We start from the raw sequence: 18,425 nt of genomic DNA, 5'->3' as shown, positions 1-18,425 counted from the left end.
GTTTTTTAACAGGTGGTCTGTTTGCGTTCCGCCAAAGTAGACCAAGCCATCGCTGTAGGTGCTTCTGCTCTGTTTTCAGCAGACTGCTGTTCAAGACTGAGTGTGAAGTCTTCTTTCCCAGGCTGAGCCATTTTGATGCGAGTCACTCCAGAGGGATTAGAACCTTGAAAATGCATGCAGGACTAAAAGACATTAAAACTCCATGGACTGTTTTCCCCTCATCCTGAGCATATGTAACAGTGTGTGAAGTCTGGATGAGATGATAAAAAGGTATGCCTCCAGTGAAATCTGGCAGGGAGATTGCTGCTTGTGCAAAAATTCCTTAGCTGCTACATGAATTGTCAAAACTATTCAGTGATAGCATCTGCAGATGCTAATGCAAAGGCAGTTGAAGTATTTATAGGCACTTCAGGTATGTTTATATGAACTATAATCATCCCTTCAACTGCAGTGTTAATATAAACCAAATGGTGATGGAATTAGATAGAAGAGAACCTGATTACTGGGAATATAAAATTATCTATGTGCAGATACCTTTGAAACATGTAATCTTTTAAAGGAAACAGCTGATTTCTATATAATCATGCAGCAGAAAGGTAGGAATCAGGACAATATCATGTCAGACAATTTGTTTTTCTAATTAATCAATAATATATGGGTGTGGTAGGAAGAATAACTTCTCAGATCCTCCATACAGTCCCTGGTTTGGCTCTGTACACTGTGATGTAACACTGGGGAATGGATACAGGTATACGTGTAGTTTGGTACATATATCTGCATAAAGAATAGTTTTTGTATGTCTGCCCAGGAGTGGTGAGGCCAGCTTAGTGACTCAGTTTCTGGCAGAAACTTCTGGTTTGTTAATATTCCTCAGATTTGGGAACAAATTACTTCAAAGTACCATGGGAAAAAAGTGTTTTGAAACTAAAGTGGTTGGTGAAGAAATAATTTTGGGGAAAAAAATGTTAGGAAGTTTATGTCTTCAAATGTTACCAAATCTTTTGATTATACATGCATATATTGTTCTTTCCCATCTTGCATTTCATATAAGCTTTCTGTTTGCTGTTTCTAAGTGACTATTCTTACGGAGGAGAAAGTGCTCAATTCCAGATGACTCGTGTTGGGGTTTTTTTATTTTTTAATTTTTATTTTTTAAATTTTTTTGTAACCTTAGTTTTATTGGACCTCTTATTTCAAAGAGCAGAGTTTTACTCATGTTTGCTTGTGTTAGTTTCACAGACTTTGTCCTAAAAAAGAAGTGTTTTGTTTGCATCTTTTTCCTTTTAAGGATGGCAAACAAGCAAATGAATGCTTTATAACATTTTAAAATCTCCTTTCACTTTGGAATTTGTCCAGTTTTGATGCACAAATAACCACAATAGTGTCTTAAGTGTCTTGTCTTAATTTTATAAGTGTTAAATATGGCTAGAATAAACCACTTTATATTTTCTTTTCTGGAGTGGTGTAGCACTTTTGCATCTTACTTGCTCTTTCAGAAAAACAGGAAAATACTAAAACATCAGAAAATGGCTTTAGTGATCCTAGTGGCTGTCAGAGACAGAGAACATAAATTAATTCTAAGATTTAGTAGGTTGATTTGCTGACTTGTCAGAGGAACACACTGACTTGCCTTCTCTTTCACCAACCCGTGTTTCTTTTGAACATCTGACTATATGCAAAATACAGAATATCTATGTGATTTCAAGTGATTTTTTTGAGTTCATGGATCTAAGTTTGACCTCTGAAATGCACAAGATATTATTTTTAATCTCAGACCTTTATTGGTTTTATGGCAAACTCCCCATAAATGTGTGTTTTAAAAGAATGACCAAGGTCTCTCTATTTTCAAAATCTTAACTGTGTCGTGGGAAGGGAACAGTATAAGACAGGAAATTTATATCTATTTCTCAGACAGAAATCCCAGGAGGATCAGACTTCTTACCTCCCTGCTTTTTAGCAGAATTTCCCACTGGATAAATCCACCAAGCAGTAATTTCAGACCTATCAGAAGTTCCACAAAATATGGTGATAATAAAAACATCATCCGTTATCAAACATTATGTAAGCTGTGAAGAAACCAGTATTTGCAGATGAAGCATAAATCTCTTTAAAAGGAACAGTGTGTGTCTGTGTCCTTGCATTATGCAGTATTTTCAGAGATAAAGTATTTCCCTCTGAGTTTGATTTAACAGCTATTTTATTTCCTTAAAGGCTGCACATGTGGTGTAGACTTGTTGTTTTTGACATAAATGTCAATCAACATAAGAGAAATAAAAGAACTCTGAAGAAAGATGTGTTTGCATGTTAGTGAAGATAGACTTAAACTTGAAACATTTACACTTGGTACAGAAAAGTTGAATGTGAATTGCATCTCATACATACATACATACTAACATATTGTTCTTATGACAGGACTGGTTTTGGAAATGTGGCACTCAGTGCAACGAGTTCATTTGGAGGTGGCCCTACTGTAACTTTACTGACAGAGAATTAATTTATGGTTTGGTTATGAAGGGAGAATACAGTATAAGACACTGTGAATGAATGATGTGTAACTAGAACATCTTTTCTAAGAAATATTGTCCAACAGTAGCTGTATTTTTTTATCTCAAGCTGACTGTAAAAAGAGAGAACTGGCTTGAGGAAGTTAGTACACTTGTAAACATTTAAAAATGCTGTTGAAAGACTTAAAGGATTTTTTAGTTCTTTTGAAAGTACCAGTCTTGATTTGTAATAATGAAAGCAGCAGGAACATATTTGAAAATAATATTTCTTTGTCTAATCCTGAAAATTATTGTACTATCTCTCAATTTAATAGAAGGTAACACCCATTTCATCCTGTCCTTCATTTGTAGATCTCATCAAGACATCTCTTTCTCTTTTCCCTTACAAAACACATCTCACCCCCTCAATAATTTAAAAAGACAAGTGCTTTCCTAAGCCTTTCCCCCTTCTTTTCCCTTGTTCTCTTTGATGTGTGCTTTGCAAGCTAATTCTTTATTGCAGTGTTTATAGATTCTTTCTGTTTGGTGCTACACTGTGATGTATTTCATCAGCAATAGCAGTTGCTTCTGGATGCGAATGATATAGGGAGGAAGTCAGGAGATCATAAGCTTGGGGGAGCTTGTTGGTCATGATTTGAGGCTCTGGATAACAGTTTGATATAGCTCTTAAAGGCACACATGCGTGCACACATACACACACACAAAACTCTTTCATGAGTCCTAGAAAAAATGGTTCACAGGGGAAGAAAGAGTGTTAAGTCTGAAAAGACTGACAAAGACTGTAATTTTTCTCCTGTGAGATAATGGTTTGAAGCCAGCAGAATGGCTTAATTCCCCATCTTGTAAAAGGATTAGATAATTCAGTCTCTTTATGGATTCCTTGCTCTGGGAAATATATTTCCACTTTTGATTCGCCTCAGAAATAGCTTGAGAGTGTACTTATTTAAATGCACAAAGACCTGCATTCAGACATTTTGAAAAGGCAAACAGGACATAGAAAAGATTATTTTGCAGGCTGTGTAAATGTGTAAGTTTTGCTCAGCAAATGGATATTCTAGTTTTACCAGCTGAAAACATTACGGATGTGAATTACATGTTGGTAACATGGAAACTTTGCACAAAAATCTTCAAGACTGAGTGGAATATAATGCGTTTAATTTGCAGAAAAAGAACGGATTTCAACCAAAATCCATTTTAACTACAGTTTTAATGAATTTTGAAATCATTTGCTGTGTTTTAGTGTGCAAGCACTGAGAAATAGTGTCCTTAAGGGAGTGGGTGCAAAAGTAAGAAACAGACTGTGATCCAAATCGTATCAGTGAAAATTGAGTTATTTTAGATGAACTGTACCTTAGATCGGGATGAAATACAAAGAATACGAATGCTGTGTGTCTCATATAAATAGAATTGATGGTAGTAACAACATACTCCTGCCTGAGAGCTGTGCACAATTTCTTTAAAATGAATTTAAAGGAACTATAAATCTCTGCTGGGGAGCATGCTGAATATGTCACTAAGTTTATATTCCTACATTTTATTCAGAAATTCTGTTAAATATCTGTATTTATTCATGTAGTCCTACAGTTTAATTTTGGTGAAGTCTGCCTTCCTGGGTAATGTTCTGCAGGCTAATCCAATAGTCCTCATGCTTCATTTCCCTTCAATGCAGATGCTTCCTGTATTTTAGTCTGTGGTGAAAACAGAAGCTATGACTCTGCTTTTTTAATATAACAAGGTGACAAGCTGCAGAGTTTTCCCATTATTACTTCAGACTTGAGAGGTGCCAGGCACTCTCATTACTCACTGAGTTCACAATCCTCTGTTTACCCCCATAGATGTAAGATGTTTTTCTTCTATAATTTGTTGATCTGAAATTTCTATAAACTTCTTTTAAAATCTAATCTTCATTAGGAAACTTGCGTATGTAGCTAAAGCAGATGGAGAGTTTTACCAGCGAAAGAGTACTTTTGCCTGTGTATTGTTTAATATTTACTTAATATAATTTTACCATTATGTTAACTGCCATACTGGAAAACTGACATCCTTTTTTGTCTCTGTACTTGTGAATAAACTAAGAACTTAGCTGGCACAGCTTTGACATTTTTCTTCTTGTAAAAGATATTAGTAGAACAACTTGAATAGGTCAGAAATTCCTGGCTTTATGTTTAGGTGCTGGGGAAGCTTTGGATTTTACACCAGAATAAAGGAGTGGAGACAGTAAGTCAAGGTACATGAGATCAGAATTTGGATCAGTATGTTTGAGAATAAAGAATGAAGTTAGCTCAGAGTGTTGTAGGCAAGTCAGGACAAATGGTTATAAAGCGTGGAGTGCTGTTATTGGTGTGGTGACGTGGTTGCTAGGGAAAGATGCAAGAAAACATTCAATGTAACCTAAAAGCATGCGTGTGCTTTTGGGACTTTTGTTGTCTGATCTCTGTTGCTGTAACTTCCCTGGAATTATGTATTTGTTTTAGGGAAATTATAACTCAGTATTACAGTGATATCAGAGGAGATGGTAGATGTAGATGTAATGTTTTAAATTATGGAAAGGAAGCAGATGATTTGGAAGTGAAAAAAAGGAAAAAAATAAAAGAGGAAATCCAGTGAGTCCAGTTTATCCTTGTCCTCACCTCTGACTGAAATTCAGTTTGGTTGCCGAAGAAACATTATGATGTTATATGTTTAATAAGTTTATTTTGTTAATAAGTTAATGATATTCATTATTATTACAAAATGTATATTACAGTTTTGGATTCAAGTTGATAGCTACTTCATAAAGAAACTATCTGTAAATTAGTGAAGTATTTGTTAGGATTTTTTCAAGAGTATAGTCAACCTGCTTTGAAATAATTTAGGCAAAATCAGTGATTCAATAAGCCAAAATCTCCTTAACTAAGATTCTAAGACAAACATGACATTACCTCTACTTTTCAGAGTTGAGAACTTTTCTTTGTGGTTATAGCCTTAACAATGTGCAGTGATCTTGGGTGAACATGAAAACAGCGTTACTGCTCTTTTACTGAAAAATTTAAGGATTCTTTGCTGAACTTTCCTCTACTTCTCACCATTTTATCTGAAAGAAGTCACCTGAGTCTTCGGCAAAGCAGATCAGGAATTTTCCAATGAAATGTGTGTTCTTTAGGAAATAATGATTCACAGGAATCAAAACGTTTTACAGAAAGTATCCAAATTCAACAAAATCTAGCTGACACAAGACAGAGCAGAGAGGATGGCTGGAGCTGCAATTCTCAGAAATGTAATTTCCCACCTCCTCCTTGGGGAGGGCCCTTGACCGCCTCAGAGCCCCTGAAGGAATTTTTCTTTATTACTAAAAAGCCAGCAGAAGCTTTTGTATTGTCTTGAAATAACAGGTTTTCAGGATTTCTTCTCAAGTGGAATTTCAAAGTTTCTGTTGTTTTTAACCTCTGGGAACATCAGAATTTGAGCAAATTTATCCACCTGTGCACTGTGTTTAATGAGAAAAGAAGTCCCATAGTTATGGACCAAAATTTGAAGGCCAGCTACATACACAGTAATTATAAAACGCTTGTACGTAGTTGTTCATTTGGGGATTGAAGGACAGTTTGTCCAAAAATTATAACCCTTCATCTGTTTGGGGTTTTTTTGGTTCATCTTTTGGGAGGAATAGAATGGGAATTTGGTTATTTGAGTTACAGGACATATTTGTGGAAGACTGTGTCAGGATAGTATTGATCAAAATATAATCCAAATTACTCTGTCTGTGAGTGAAAAAGTGCCCTCCTCTGAAGGTGAATTTCCTTGCCTGTTTAGTATTTGATTTGCCACAAAATTTTCCGGAAGCACCAACTCTACTATACACTAGCGCAAAGCAATTCATAATGCACATACTTTGAATTAGTAGTCTACATGAAGACCAATACTAAAGAGTGTATACCTCAATATTAGGTATTAAAAAAATACTTTAATTTTCTTTTCCTTTCAGGATACTTTATTCTGACTCATTAGGCCCTCATGTTAGAAAGGATGTATCCTTCTGGTTAAGTTTTTAAAATTATTTTTATAAACCTGATGTAGTCCTTGAAAGTAACTTTTTTTTCCCCTCTAGTCCATTAATATTGCAAGAATGGAGTTCACCAGTGAACTTTTAATTTATTTTTTTAAATTTGTAGTATTGTGCTATAATATGGAGCTTAATTTCATTTACTGTTAATTCTAAGAATATTGTAGGACAATGGTGTTGACAGAGGGGGCAATCATAGTCTACATTTAGTGCACTGGAGAAGTTCTTAGATAGGAATTTGTCCTGTACTTGCAGTCATGTACACACAAGTATAGACATATCCGTAGTTGCGCTCAAAGCAGGACTTTGTTTTGCCCCTTAAAAATCCATCTCACTCAAGTGTAAATCTTTCCACAAATTTCGAATCTGGAAGTGCATGCCAACTTTAAATTGTGGAGGCAAAAAAAAATCCAGCTTCCTCAACTGTTCCCTGTTATTTTTTCCTCAATATATAGTTTAATTCCATTGTCTTATTGTCTGGAAACTCTGCACCTATATGAGGGCTACTGCATTGTTTCAGAAATCACAGCTGCTCTAGCATTGCTCTCTCCTTCCCCACTAAGCTGGGAGGAGTGGCTGACACGCCAGAAGGCTGTGCTGCCATCCAGCGGGACCTGGACAGGCTGGAGAGTTGGGCGGGGGATAACCTGATGGAATTTAACAAGGGAAAGTGTAGAGTCTTGCATCTGGGCAGGAACAATCCCAAGTTCCAGTATAGGTTGGGGCATGACCTATTAGAGAGCAGTGTAGGGGAAAGGGACCTGGGGGTCCTGGTGGACAACAGGATGACCATGAGCCAGCACTGTGCCCTTGTGGCCAGGAAGGCCAATGGCATCCTTGGGTGTATTACAAGGGGGTGGTCAGTAGATCGAGAGAGGTCCTCCTTCCCCTCTACTCCGCCCTGGTGAGACCCCATCTAGAATATTGTGTCCAGTTCTGGGCCCCTCAGTTCAAGAAGGACAGGGAACTGCTGGAGAGGGTCCAGCGTAGGGCAACAAAGATGATCAAGGGAGTGGAGCATCTCCCTTATGAAGAAAGGCTGAGGGAGCTGGGGCTCTTTAGTTTGGAGAAGAGGAGACTGAGGGGTGACCTTATTAATGTTTATAAATACATAAAGGGTGAGTGCCACAAGGATGGAGCCAGGCTCTTCTCAGTGGCAAACAATGATAGGACAAGGGGCAAGGGGATCAAGCTGGAACACAAGAGGTTCCACCTAAATTTGAGAAAGAACTTCTTCTCAGTGAGGGTAACAGAGCACTGGAACAGGCTACCCAGGGAGGTTGTGGAGTCTCCTTCCCTAGAGACATTCAAAGCCCGCCTGGACACATTCCTGTGCGACCTCAGCTGGGCGTTCCTGCTCCAGCAGGGGGATTGGACTAGATGATCTTTTGAGGTCCCTTCCAATCCCAAACATACTGTGATACTGTGATACTGTGATAACCACACTTTATTAGGTGCCTGTTACAATTAGTCATTTTAGGATGCTGTAAGATGGATTTTAGATTCATATAAGGAATGGTTTTGTAGGATCATTTTGTCTCTTTCAGCTTCTAAGCGAGGTTATCAGTCTAACGTCTTACTAAAGCTGCAATTACCACAGCGTCAAGAAGCTGTCCTCTTAATAGCTCACATAAATTGAATGTTGATGGGTATCGTAGAGATTTGAAAACAAGACCACTAGTTCTGCGAGACAAAAAGAAAGGGCAAGTATAATGACATGCCATGTAGCTGATTACAATTAAAAAGAACAAAAAAGCTCAGCTAGACTTTGGACACTGTCACCATTTATTTTCTTGTCAAGTAATGTCAAGTTTTAGGAAGGACTGACTTTCAGATATTAGTGACAAGGTTCCCCATACAGTCCACTTACGTAACGTCTGTTTGATTAGAATAAAAGTTCTCTAAGGAATATGTCCTAGTGAACTGTGTTAGAAGAAGTAGATGCCATTTCAAAGGTTTGCATATTGCAGAGAACGGGCCTTCATTATGTAAGAGTCCTTTCTTGTGTCTGCTTCTGTATACCTGTAATTAGATATCTGTAGTTAGATAATTGTGTTGATAGCTCCAACTGTAATATTTTTGGCATATTTAAGTAGCATGCTATAGTATCAAAAGAACTTAGGTGGTGAATTTCAGAAACTACAAGGGAAACAGTTTTTCACAGTCATATAATGGAGAATATATTGCTGCTATGAAAATCTCATTGTTGACTTTAAAAAAGCCTTGCAACATGTATTCATTCATACTATGTATTCATTCCTTCTTCAGTACTTACAGAATATTCTTTAGTTTGTGCAAATACATGGAAGAATCTGACAATAAGCTGATTGAAACAGACAGTACAATCTAAAACAAATTATATTCTGGATGACCGTCCTAAGCTCAAAACAAAGCTGATCTTGCAGAATGACTGCTCATACTGTGCCAATTTATTTCCAGCTGCTATGTAATGCTAGAAAAAGATCAAGATGCACTCGGTGTTTTCTCCTGATAGTAATGATTGGGTTGCCACAGGGATATTTTCATGGCTTTGAAAACAGGGTGGGAGGATGAGAAGGTTGCTGAGAAGAAAAATAAAGTTAGTCCATAAGGCATTTCCTCATTAAGTTGTGCCATTAGGAAAGCTCAAGAGTCTTTTTTCGAGTGCTAGGATGGCTTTTTTGGAATGGTCAGGTATGAGAGAAGGTTGAAACTTTGTAGTGCTTGACCAGTCTCGTCCAGCTGGACTCCACCAAACAGCCACTCAACAGAACTCGTCTAGTGGGCAGGAAAGGCTGATCCGTGCCGAATCCTTCACCCACCTGCCTGGTATACAGTGGCCCTGTCACTAAATTCATGGTACAGATACTTACATGCTGTTTATTTAATCCCTGTAGAACTCCCCTGAAAGATTCTGTCAGCTTGAAAATGGAAATAAGTTGAAACATGGCCATTAGTCCGCTTCATTTCACTTTTTTTTTTTTTTTTTTTTTTTGCAACAAATGGAAGTAAAATATGAACTAGGATCTGATACTTCTCTAGGGTATTACTTGTGGCATGGTGCAGCACACTTTTCTTGGAAGACCTTCATCAAGAATGAAGCAGGGAAGAAAGTAGCATAAACAAGGGCAGATTAGAAAATAAATCTCTTATTGTACAATGAGCTTCTGAAGCATTCTGAAGAATGCTTTAGAATTTTCAAGTTTTTTCATTTTACTATGGAGATGTCTTATCAATAGTATTATTATTGAAGAAGAAACCAGAATGGTCCAAGTAACAACATTGTTTTGGTGAGCAATAGTGTTTGGGACTTACTTTGTTGCTTGAGTCATGTGAGAATCTTTTCCAGTACAAATCCACATGCAAGAAATACATAAAGAAGTTGAAAACTGGGTGTGAAAATGAGGTCCAGATAGGTCAAACATTTTATTCACCCATCCACCCACCCAGTTCACCCCGCCATTTCCTCCTACAAATGGAAATCATATGAAATGGCTTTTCTGACTAGATACATTGAAAAGGATTTTTTGCATGTTTTTCATGAGGCAATTGGCCACTTATATGTATGTCATTTCTAGAATAAGATGAGAATAATTTCATTTGTTCATATCTGGTTTGGATTTATGAAAACTCAGCATGGGAACGTTATAAAATCTTGAGAATTCTGTTGGGATAAAAGAAGCAGTTCCTACTTCTAGAGGTATTTTTTTTATGACTGCAATATTAGCAGAGAAGGTTAGAGTAATTTTCCTTTTAATTAAACATAAACTATCAACATGACTGCAGAGAAGCATGCATCACTTCTGGTTCCTGTCATTCTATGCATATCCTTATAATCTTGAATACATGCTTTCAGTAAATGTGTATATATAAAATTAAGGAGGACAGGTAAATCTTAATGCAAAGGAAAATGATGTGATTTTTTAGAACTTCACTTTTCGCATGATTATTTAATTTGCAGTTTGTTTTCTCTCCATTTGAGTATATTAATGATAATGGTGCAAAGTTATTTGCTTCTCTCAGACTGTCATCTTTAGAAGAACTAGTCTTTAAAAGAATTGGTAACTAGAGCCTTATAAACCATGTATAAAACTATAAAGGACTCATAGAAGTAATTTTTAAAATCAGGTTTACAGCTTCTAAGTTTTGCACTTTTGTTGCCTTGAGGAGTTTTGTGTTCTGTGGAACTGCCTCCTCAGGTAAGTCATTATAACTTTACATTGAGCTTTCTGTCATAAATAAACCATCCCGGGGCAATAAAAGGAATTAAACAGTTATGGCAGGGAATGGTTTTGAGAAGGTACAAATAGATGACTTAAGGTCCAAATATATCAGATAACTGCAAAAGTCTTAAAACATGAAATTCGGATAGGGCAGATAGGGGATTCTGATTGGTTTCAAATATTAATTCAAAGTTTAGTGTAAAGCAGCTGCAGAGTGTGAGAATGCAGAGTAAAAGGAACTTCTTTAAAGAGATAAGTTATTTCTTTCCCTAAGGTTTTAATTTTTATGAATCCTGGACTTTGCAAAATGAAATTGCATTTTTCTTATTTTTTTTCACGTCTGAATAAAATCAAGGCAAGAAAACATTTATATAAATGGCAGTTATGCTGTATTGAGAGCTACAAACCATTTCTTCAGAGCAGAATCTGTACTCAGGATTCATAAGAGCCTGGAGAAGAAAGGTGAGGCTCTTGGGATGCTCGTATAAAGGAACAGATACAAGGACTATTTCTGTAAATTGCTGTGAAGACATTGCAGTCATCTGGTGCAGGGGAAAGCCTGAAAAGGAAGACTGCCCTAATTAGGGTACTCTTATTTATAACAAAGGAGGAGGAAATGTTCTTCTGGAGGGTGAACATTGGCTGAGGGCTCACCCCCCAGCTCGTTCCCACACTGCCCTCAGCAGGACAAGGGGAGAAAACAGGATGAAAAAGCTGGATTGTTGAGATAAAGGCAAGGTAATTGCCTACCAGGTACTGCCATGGTCAAAACAGACCTCACTTGGGGAAAATTAGTTTAATTTATTGCAAATTAAAATAGATTTAGATAACAAGAAACAAGAAGACAAACTTAAAACGACACCTTTCCGCCCACTTTCCCAGGCCCAGCTTCTCCTGGCTCCTCTCTGTCTTTCCTTCCTCCTGACACTTTTCCTGTGCTGTGGCATGGGCTCTCACCATGGGCTGCATAACTTCAGGAAAAAAATCTGCACCATTATGGGTTGTTCACAGGCCACAGTCCCTCCAGGACAAGTCCACTGGCTCTGATGTGGGTCTTCCATGGCCTGCAGTGGATATTGGCTCCGGTGTGTGCTCCTCACCATGGGCTGTGGGAAGTATCTGCTCTGGAACATGGAGCAGCTCCTCCTCTGACCTTGGTGTTCCCTCTGCTGTTTCACACACTTTCTGTTCCCTGCCTTTCTACCTGTGTGGCATTGTTTGCTCTTCCTTGACTGTGTTCTCTCCAAGGGCCGCCATTTTGGTTGAGGGGCTCAACTGTGTCCTGCTGTGGGTCTTTTGGATCCGGATGGAACCACCTGTGTCCAGCACAGGGCAGCCCCCTCCTCTCCTCACCAAGGCCACCTTTGCAGCTCCCCCACTGCCAACACCTTGTCACAGACACCCAATACAGTCCACTTCAATTAAAATATTTTTGAATGTAGTGAAGGAAGCTTGCAGATTCATATGCATGTGATGCCACCAAAGCCACACTGTAGTTAAATGTTACAAAATGTATCAGCTAGGATTCAGCTGATTGTCTAGTAACCAAAAGTAGCTTTTAAGCAACAATCTGGAATGAAATAATTGAACCATGGATGTTGGCTTTTCAGTAAAGCTACCCCTTTAATTAAGACAATGTTGCAACTAGGGTATGTAGTCAGAGATAACACTCTTCTATGTCTTATCTATGGAATATGATTGTAAATGTTTTCATTCTGTTTTTCCACAATTTAGATTGCAAGGAGATAATTTGGCAGAAAGGCCCGAAGATATCTCTATGGTATCTCAGACATCTGAGCCAGCAGTGTCAGACTCTGATGGTAAGTTAAATAAATATTTGCTGCTCATAAAAAAATCACCAACAACTTGAATTTAAGACTAGAGGTTATATCTGTAAATATAGGTTAAAAACCTCCAGAGACTATTCCTGGGCATTTGAACTCAATCATTTACACTTCAAATCTCTTAGAGGAGACTCTAGCATGGTTTTTGTCATGGCAAATTTGCACTCCAGAATAATTCCTAGGGTTATTTTGGGAGCCGTCTTGGGCCAGGTTTCATTCTTAGTAGACAGTTTGCGTGTTAGCACACTCTTTTGGATGTAAAATGGCTTAATAACATAAACATGGGCTATTCGTTGCCAATTGGCCTCTATGCCCAAGAATGGTCTTTGAAATATTTAATACTACCAATATATCCACAGGATTTCAACAATATACAGTAAAAATAAAAAGTTACAGAATTTCTGCCATTTTTAAAGTATCAGAAATGTTTCTCTCCAAGCACTATTTGCTAGAGGACACTCTGCCTTATTTCAGTTTCTGGTGAGGTTTTTGAACAGAATAACACCTGAAATCTAATGGAAAGGTATTTCCTAAGGGATATCTTGCCAGAGAACACCATGCTTTCCTATGAAGGATTAAGCTGATGAAGATGAACTTTATCTTAGCTGTCGCTGTAGTGGAGACAGAAAGAAATAGAGGTTTGGACAGAGAATCTGCAAAGATAAATCTTTCAGTCCATTCTCTTACTGTTGGGCAAAACCAGCCAAGTCTCTTAATTGGAGAGGATTTGATTTGCAGTTTAGTCTTCAGCATTTACAGACAAATTAACTATGTTGATTAATTAATGCAAAACAAATTGGAACTCGCTTTTGTTGTTTGTAATTATCCTAACTGTCTGCTATTCAGTGCTATTGAGTGTGCTATTAGGTATGAGGGCAATCTGAGCTTTCCCTCATTTCTCTTGCCTCATTTGTAAACCAATTTATGTCAGCTTTAGTAACTAGTATGTCTTTAAAAAACTGCTTTTGTGAGAATACCTGGCTCCATGCAGTCATGCCATTTCTTTTTTCTGTCATCTGCCATTATAAAAAAACCAAGCCCAAACAACTAATAGGAGACTCAATCTCAAAATATGATGTTCTTACAAGCTTGATGAATACTGTCAGCAAGAAAGACCCAGACTGGTGACTGCACTCAAGCCTTGTGAAAGGAAAGGAGAATTCTGCTGTTAGGAGAGTAATCCCCAGAAAGTGAGATGGTGGTGACTTGTTTGGGATAGGTAAGGGGAAATGCAAGTATGAGGTTATTGCAGCAAAAACAAGTAGAGAGATAAGACATATGTGTAGGAAAAAACTTCTACAGTTCCTGAAACAATTTGTTTTCAACAGATCTCTGTCTTCGCTTTTCCTTCCTGTGTTCTCTTGTTCTTGAAGTACAAATAAACCCACTTTGCTGTGCTGTCTTCTGAATCTGTAGGCTTGAATAAAATAGTAAGCTGTTGCTAAGGGGCAAAGACACGAGGATTAAAGAAAGTGAAACTGTCAAAAGGTGCTGGATGCTGTGTAATCATGAACCTGGATCTTTCATGGTCACAGGGCATGGAACACAAGAGTGCTATAGCCCCTGTAACTTGGACCACTTTAAATGCTTCTGGATATTTTCTAGTCAGTATGGATGTAGAAAAGATGGAGAATGGTTTCCCTAAAAATACATCTCCAATAAGAATATAGGGAGTAGAAGTTAGGTAGGTGGGGCAATGAAATTCATGTTGTTATAAACACATCTATCTTCTGATCTACTGATCTATCGATCTGTGGACACAGACTAGAAACAGGCACAGAACTTGTGTAACTGTCCATTCTATCAGTCTTTCCTATAAATGCAACACATTGCTTGTTTTCTGTGCATCTGATATATATTTCCAGTAAATATTATGTATGAGCAGAAGATGATAAAAGAGACTCCTAGAGATATTGTTAGAAAACCTAAGTAACCAAGGCATCATGTTGCAGTGATCTTTTAGTTATGTCCTCTTTAGAATGTATTATATCATGAAAAAGTAACTGACACGCTTTATTTACCCAGTTTGTTCAAATTTATTTTCTGCTTTTACTTATCAGTACCAATGACCCTATTGAGAGAAAACTGTGTATTGGGAAATGCTGATGTAAATGTGGCAAAAATTATAGCTTGCGTGGCTTTTAAGCATTGCCTAAAGTGACCAGAACTTCATACTTCAAGGATTTTAGCTATATTATAATTTTTAGCAGAATTAATTAAATTTGATTGTATTGATTATATTAAAGCTGAAGATCCAATAGTTGCTTTTGTAAAGGGTGAACAGTATTTAGTTTTAATAGTAAAAATAATGAATAACCTATGGGATGCCTTTGCAGATGAAGGTAGCTTGTTTATCACCCTAATTGTGTTAGAGACACTGTTCCACATTGCATTAAGCTGATAAATTAGAGTCAGATATAAAATCAGACATAAATAAAATCCATTGAAGTGTAACTGAAAAGCAGCATGTTTACGGTACCCACATTTAGCTTCCCAGCAGTTGATTTATAGGCATTTTATTTTCAAAGTGACTTAATGCTTACTTAATTAGAGTGATTTACTTCTCTTCTACCTCTTTGGAACAGCTCAAGTACCCGGGGTTGAAACACTTACGGAAGTTATTGATGAATTTCAGAGTACGTCTCAAGTGACAGGTTCTGTAAGTATCTTCTGTTATCAATGATCTGAATTTTAAAAGCAGTTTGATAAACTTAGATTTTGCATAAAGATAAAAGTTGTGCTTGCCAGCACTGTCATCCTAGAGAAAAGAAAACTTAATTTATATATCTGTTTACCTCTGGCTGTTTAAATTTTTCATTCTAGGAAGAATGATGTTTTGAAATAAATTATTATCTCATACAAACCCATATGTTATTGGACTTACATGTATAACTCCCATTGAAAGTGCAGTCATTTTATACTATGTCTGTATGTTCTTAAATATTAGTAAAATATCCATTTTACCAGATAATATTCCATTTTAAAAAAATTAAGAGAACAAAATAATTCAAGCTCTAAATTTCTTTATGAAAGACGACATTATAATATCTCATCTATAATTTTGCTTTTTTGTATCTTTTGCTTGGAAACTAATGAACAAGAGGTGTCTACTTGAAGTATATGGCTAATTTACATACTTTAAAAAGAATATGGCATTATGTTTGGTAATATTTTCATCAGTTCTTTTATTTTGAAATTTAAGAAAATCTTTGTCAATTTGCAGTTTGCAGAAAGATATCATCAGCAATAAAATAATTTTTGAAAAATTATCTAATCAGAATTTTGGTGCTAGTTATATTGCAGAAGAAATTTGAGTATAGGTTAAAGAAGGGATTTGCTCTTTTTCTTAGGCAAATAACTTGACAAAAGTTGTTTGTTTTTGCAAAATTTTAGGTAGCTGTACGAGGCTATGTTAATTCCTGTTTAACGATAGCAATACTGGTTTATAGCACACTTTAGTGTTGATAGTGAAAAGAAGGACTCAGTATTTGTCAGCTAAGGAGAAAATGGCAGCATTAAAGAAAAAAGAATAATGATATTATGGACTGATCCTGCAGTCTTTCAGGCAGCTGATTAGGTGCTACTAAAGCCACTAAATACTGAACATATTTCCAATTAGAGTTATCAAAGCAGTTGGCAGACAGGGAGTTCCAGATCAATCCCTAAAGCTCTTTAAGCACTTGGAGAACTTCACAGGCATTTGTGGATATTGGGCAAAAGGAGTAAGGAGCAGAACTTTAGTTGCTATTGCTTTGAGCTTCTTTCTTGAACCTCCTTTCTGCTTCACACCAGTGAACAGAAAGGTATAATAAATTTTGCAGCACTTTCTAAACTCTTGTTTTTCTTACTGATTTGGACCCACAGCTACCAGCTTTGATTTAGCAGTTTTGCAGAAGTAGCGTAGGGAAAGAGTGTCAAATAAATTGAATTACACAGAAAAATAAAGATATGAGGAAAACAAAAGATCACTAGATTTATTAGCAAAATCTCACTACAGAAGTATACAGCCTTCAGCTGAGTATTTTGAGATACACATTCTGTGTGTGCCTGCTTACAGATGGACGAACCATCTGTATGTATCATTTAATGCTCTGCTAGTCCTCGGCACAGGTGAGGTTGCCTGGAGCAGCAGACTGACAGAGGCAGCCAGATTGACTGCCCTGAATCCCTGAGATCCAGACGGGCTGTTGTTGTCATGGCCAGTGTAGCTATTGCTCTGCCCACAGCCCCTCTCTCCCCAGGGCCAAGGCAGCTGGTGGTGCTTCCCTGAGCTCTTGGAGAATTCCTTTGCCTAAGTTACTGAGGACCCATAAACCCATCACTGTTATTCCATCTACTTTGGGGTTTATTTTGCGTTTCATATCTTTAAACTCTTGCTTAAATAGTGTGTAGCTGACCGGCTGTGTACTTTTAGCTCTTTAAAATGGCTTGTTATTCAGAATAAGGTTTATCTATCCAACAGTCTCTTTGACTGCAACTGTATCTTTTCAAAAAGAGAAAAATGTTCCAAATGTTGTTGCCTTTTAGGGCACTGTAGGAATAGAGATCTGTTCCATGGTCCCCTAATAACCTCCAGTGAAGGTCTCCTAATAACTTATTCTTTGACAATTGTGACATATAAAATATAGAGGTAAAACTGGGGTTCCTCATAGGAAGGCTGTGAAGATAAATACATTCTTGCAATGGATTCCCGCAAATCCTTCAAAACAGTAAGAAATACGCCTGTAAAAATTACTTCAGAATTGATACCAAAATACATTCTCGTGACTTGAAATGATTTTCAGATATTATATGAGATATGAGATACTACATGAGATACAAGATGAGGGAAAAATAAAATAACTATGATGTTGATCAGACGTTTCTCATAAATTGGATAAATTGGTTCATGGCATTCACACAAATGTGCATATTACATGTAAAAATTCCTGATCTGGTTCAAGATGTGCCACGTTTAATACTGGTGCTGCATTCCAATAGGGTAATTTGAGTCTGTTACTATTTAAATGGACCATTATCATAAATTTCTCTCTACTTATGTATATTTGGCAAATGTTCTTTAAAAGTCTCTCAACCTTCAGAGGAGAGCCATTTTGAGAAAAAATGTGGGATAAAGCAGCAAGAATTACGCATAAGAATCTTTAGAAAAGAGCTGTGCAGGTTCTCTTTTTGTGTCCCATGTGTAAGTCGACACGTAAGCTCCTTGATACGGAGACTAAAGCAATCTGGATGCCAAACTTAGAGGAGATAGGCAACATCTATGACTATAATGTGGTTCCTGTAATTTATACAGTGCTTTAATTATTATTTCCTTTTAAGATTGTATATGTTTACTGTTATATTGCTGAAGAATCTGAAAGCTTATGTAATTAGACCTTTTCACTTTGAGCCTTTTTTAATAGAATCTTTTGCTATGCTTGATTTTTCACAAAGAGAGCTGATATTTGAAAAATGAACTTACATTTCCAGTGCTGCACAATCCCGAACAAGGCGTACTGAATGAATAAACAAGTAAAGCTAGGAAAAAGCAGTTTGAAGTATTTACAGGAATCGGCACTCTTCCCAAGTGTTTTGCAAGGATTCAAAATATCCTTAGAGATCCTAGTTTACTGCAGGGCTCATTTTCTGACAAATATTTAGTGTAACAAAAAGTGCTAGGCAAAATGCAGAGCTTTTTCTTGAGATTTTTGCAATGTGGTGAACTCAGAGTCCTGTTTTACTTTATGTTTCTGTAAATGAGTTTTATAAATATTTGGCTAGCAAGCTTTAAGAACATGCTGAAGAGTTACTAGGAAAAAATTAGGTGGGCTTGAATTCTGACAGAAATGGAAAG

At 37.0% G+C, this 18,425-nt stretch overlaps 1 protein-coding gene across 3 annotated transcripts in view; it reads left to right on the top strand.

Moving 5' to 3' along the window:
• Nucleotides 1–18,425, top strand: part of C2H8orf34 (chromosome 2 C8orf34 homolog) — a 173,519-nt gene that overhangs the window by 108,601 nt on the left and 46,493 nt on the right. For all 3 annotated transcript variants that reach the window (XM_071804034.1, XM_065831244.2, XM_065831245.2), the window contains 2 exons: nt 12,483–12,568; nt 15,178–15,251. In XM_071804034.1, the coding sequence (XP_071660135.1) occupies nt 12,483–12,568; nt 15,178–15,251 (160 nt within the window). The remainder of the gene's footprint in view (nt 1–12,482; nt 12,569–15,177; nt 15,252–18,425) is intronic.

Source organism: Patagioenas fasciata, chromosome 2, assembly GCF_037038585.1.
Source record: "Patagioenas fasciata isolate bPatFas1 chromosome 2, bPatFas1.hap1, whole genome shotgun sequence".
Classification (NCBI taxonomy): Eukaryota; Metazoa; Chordata; class Aves; order Columbiformes; family Columbidae; genus Patagioenas; species Patagioenas fasciata.
Note: the sequence above shows the minus strand (reverse complement) of the source record. Positions and strands in the feature narration are given on the sequence as shown.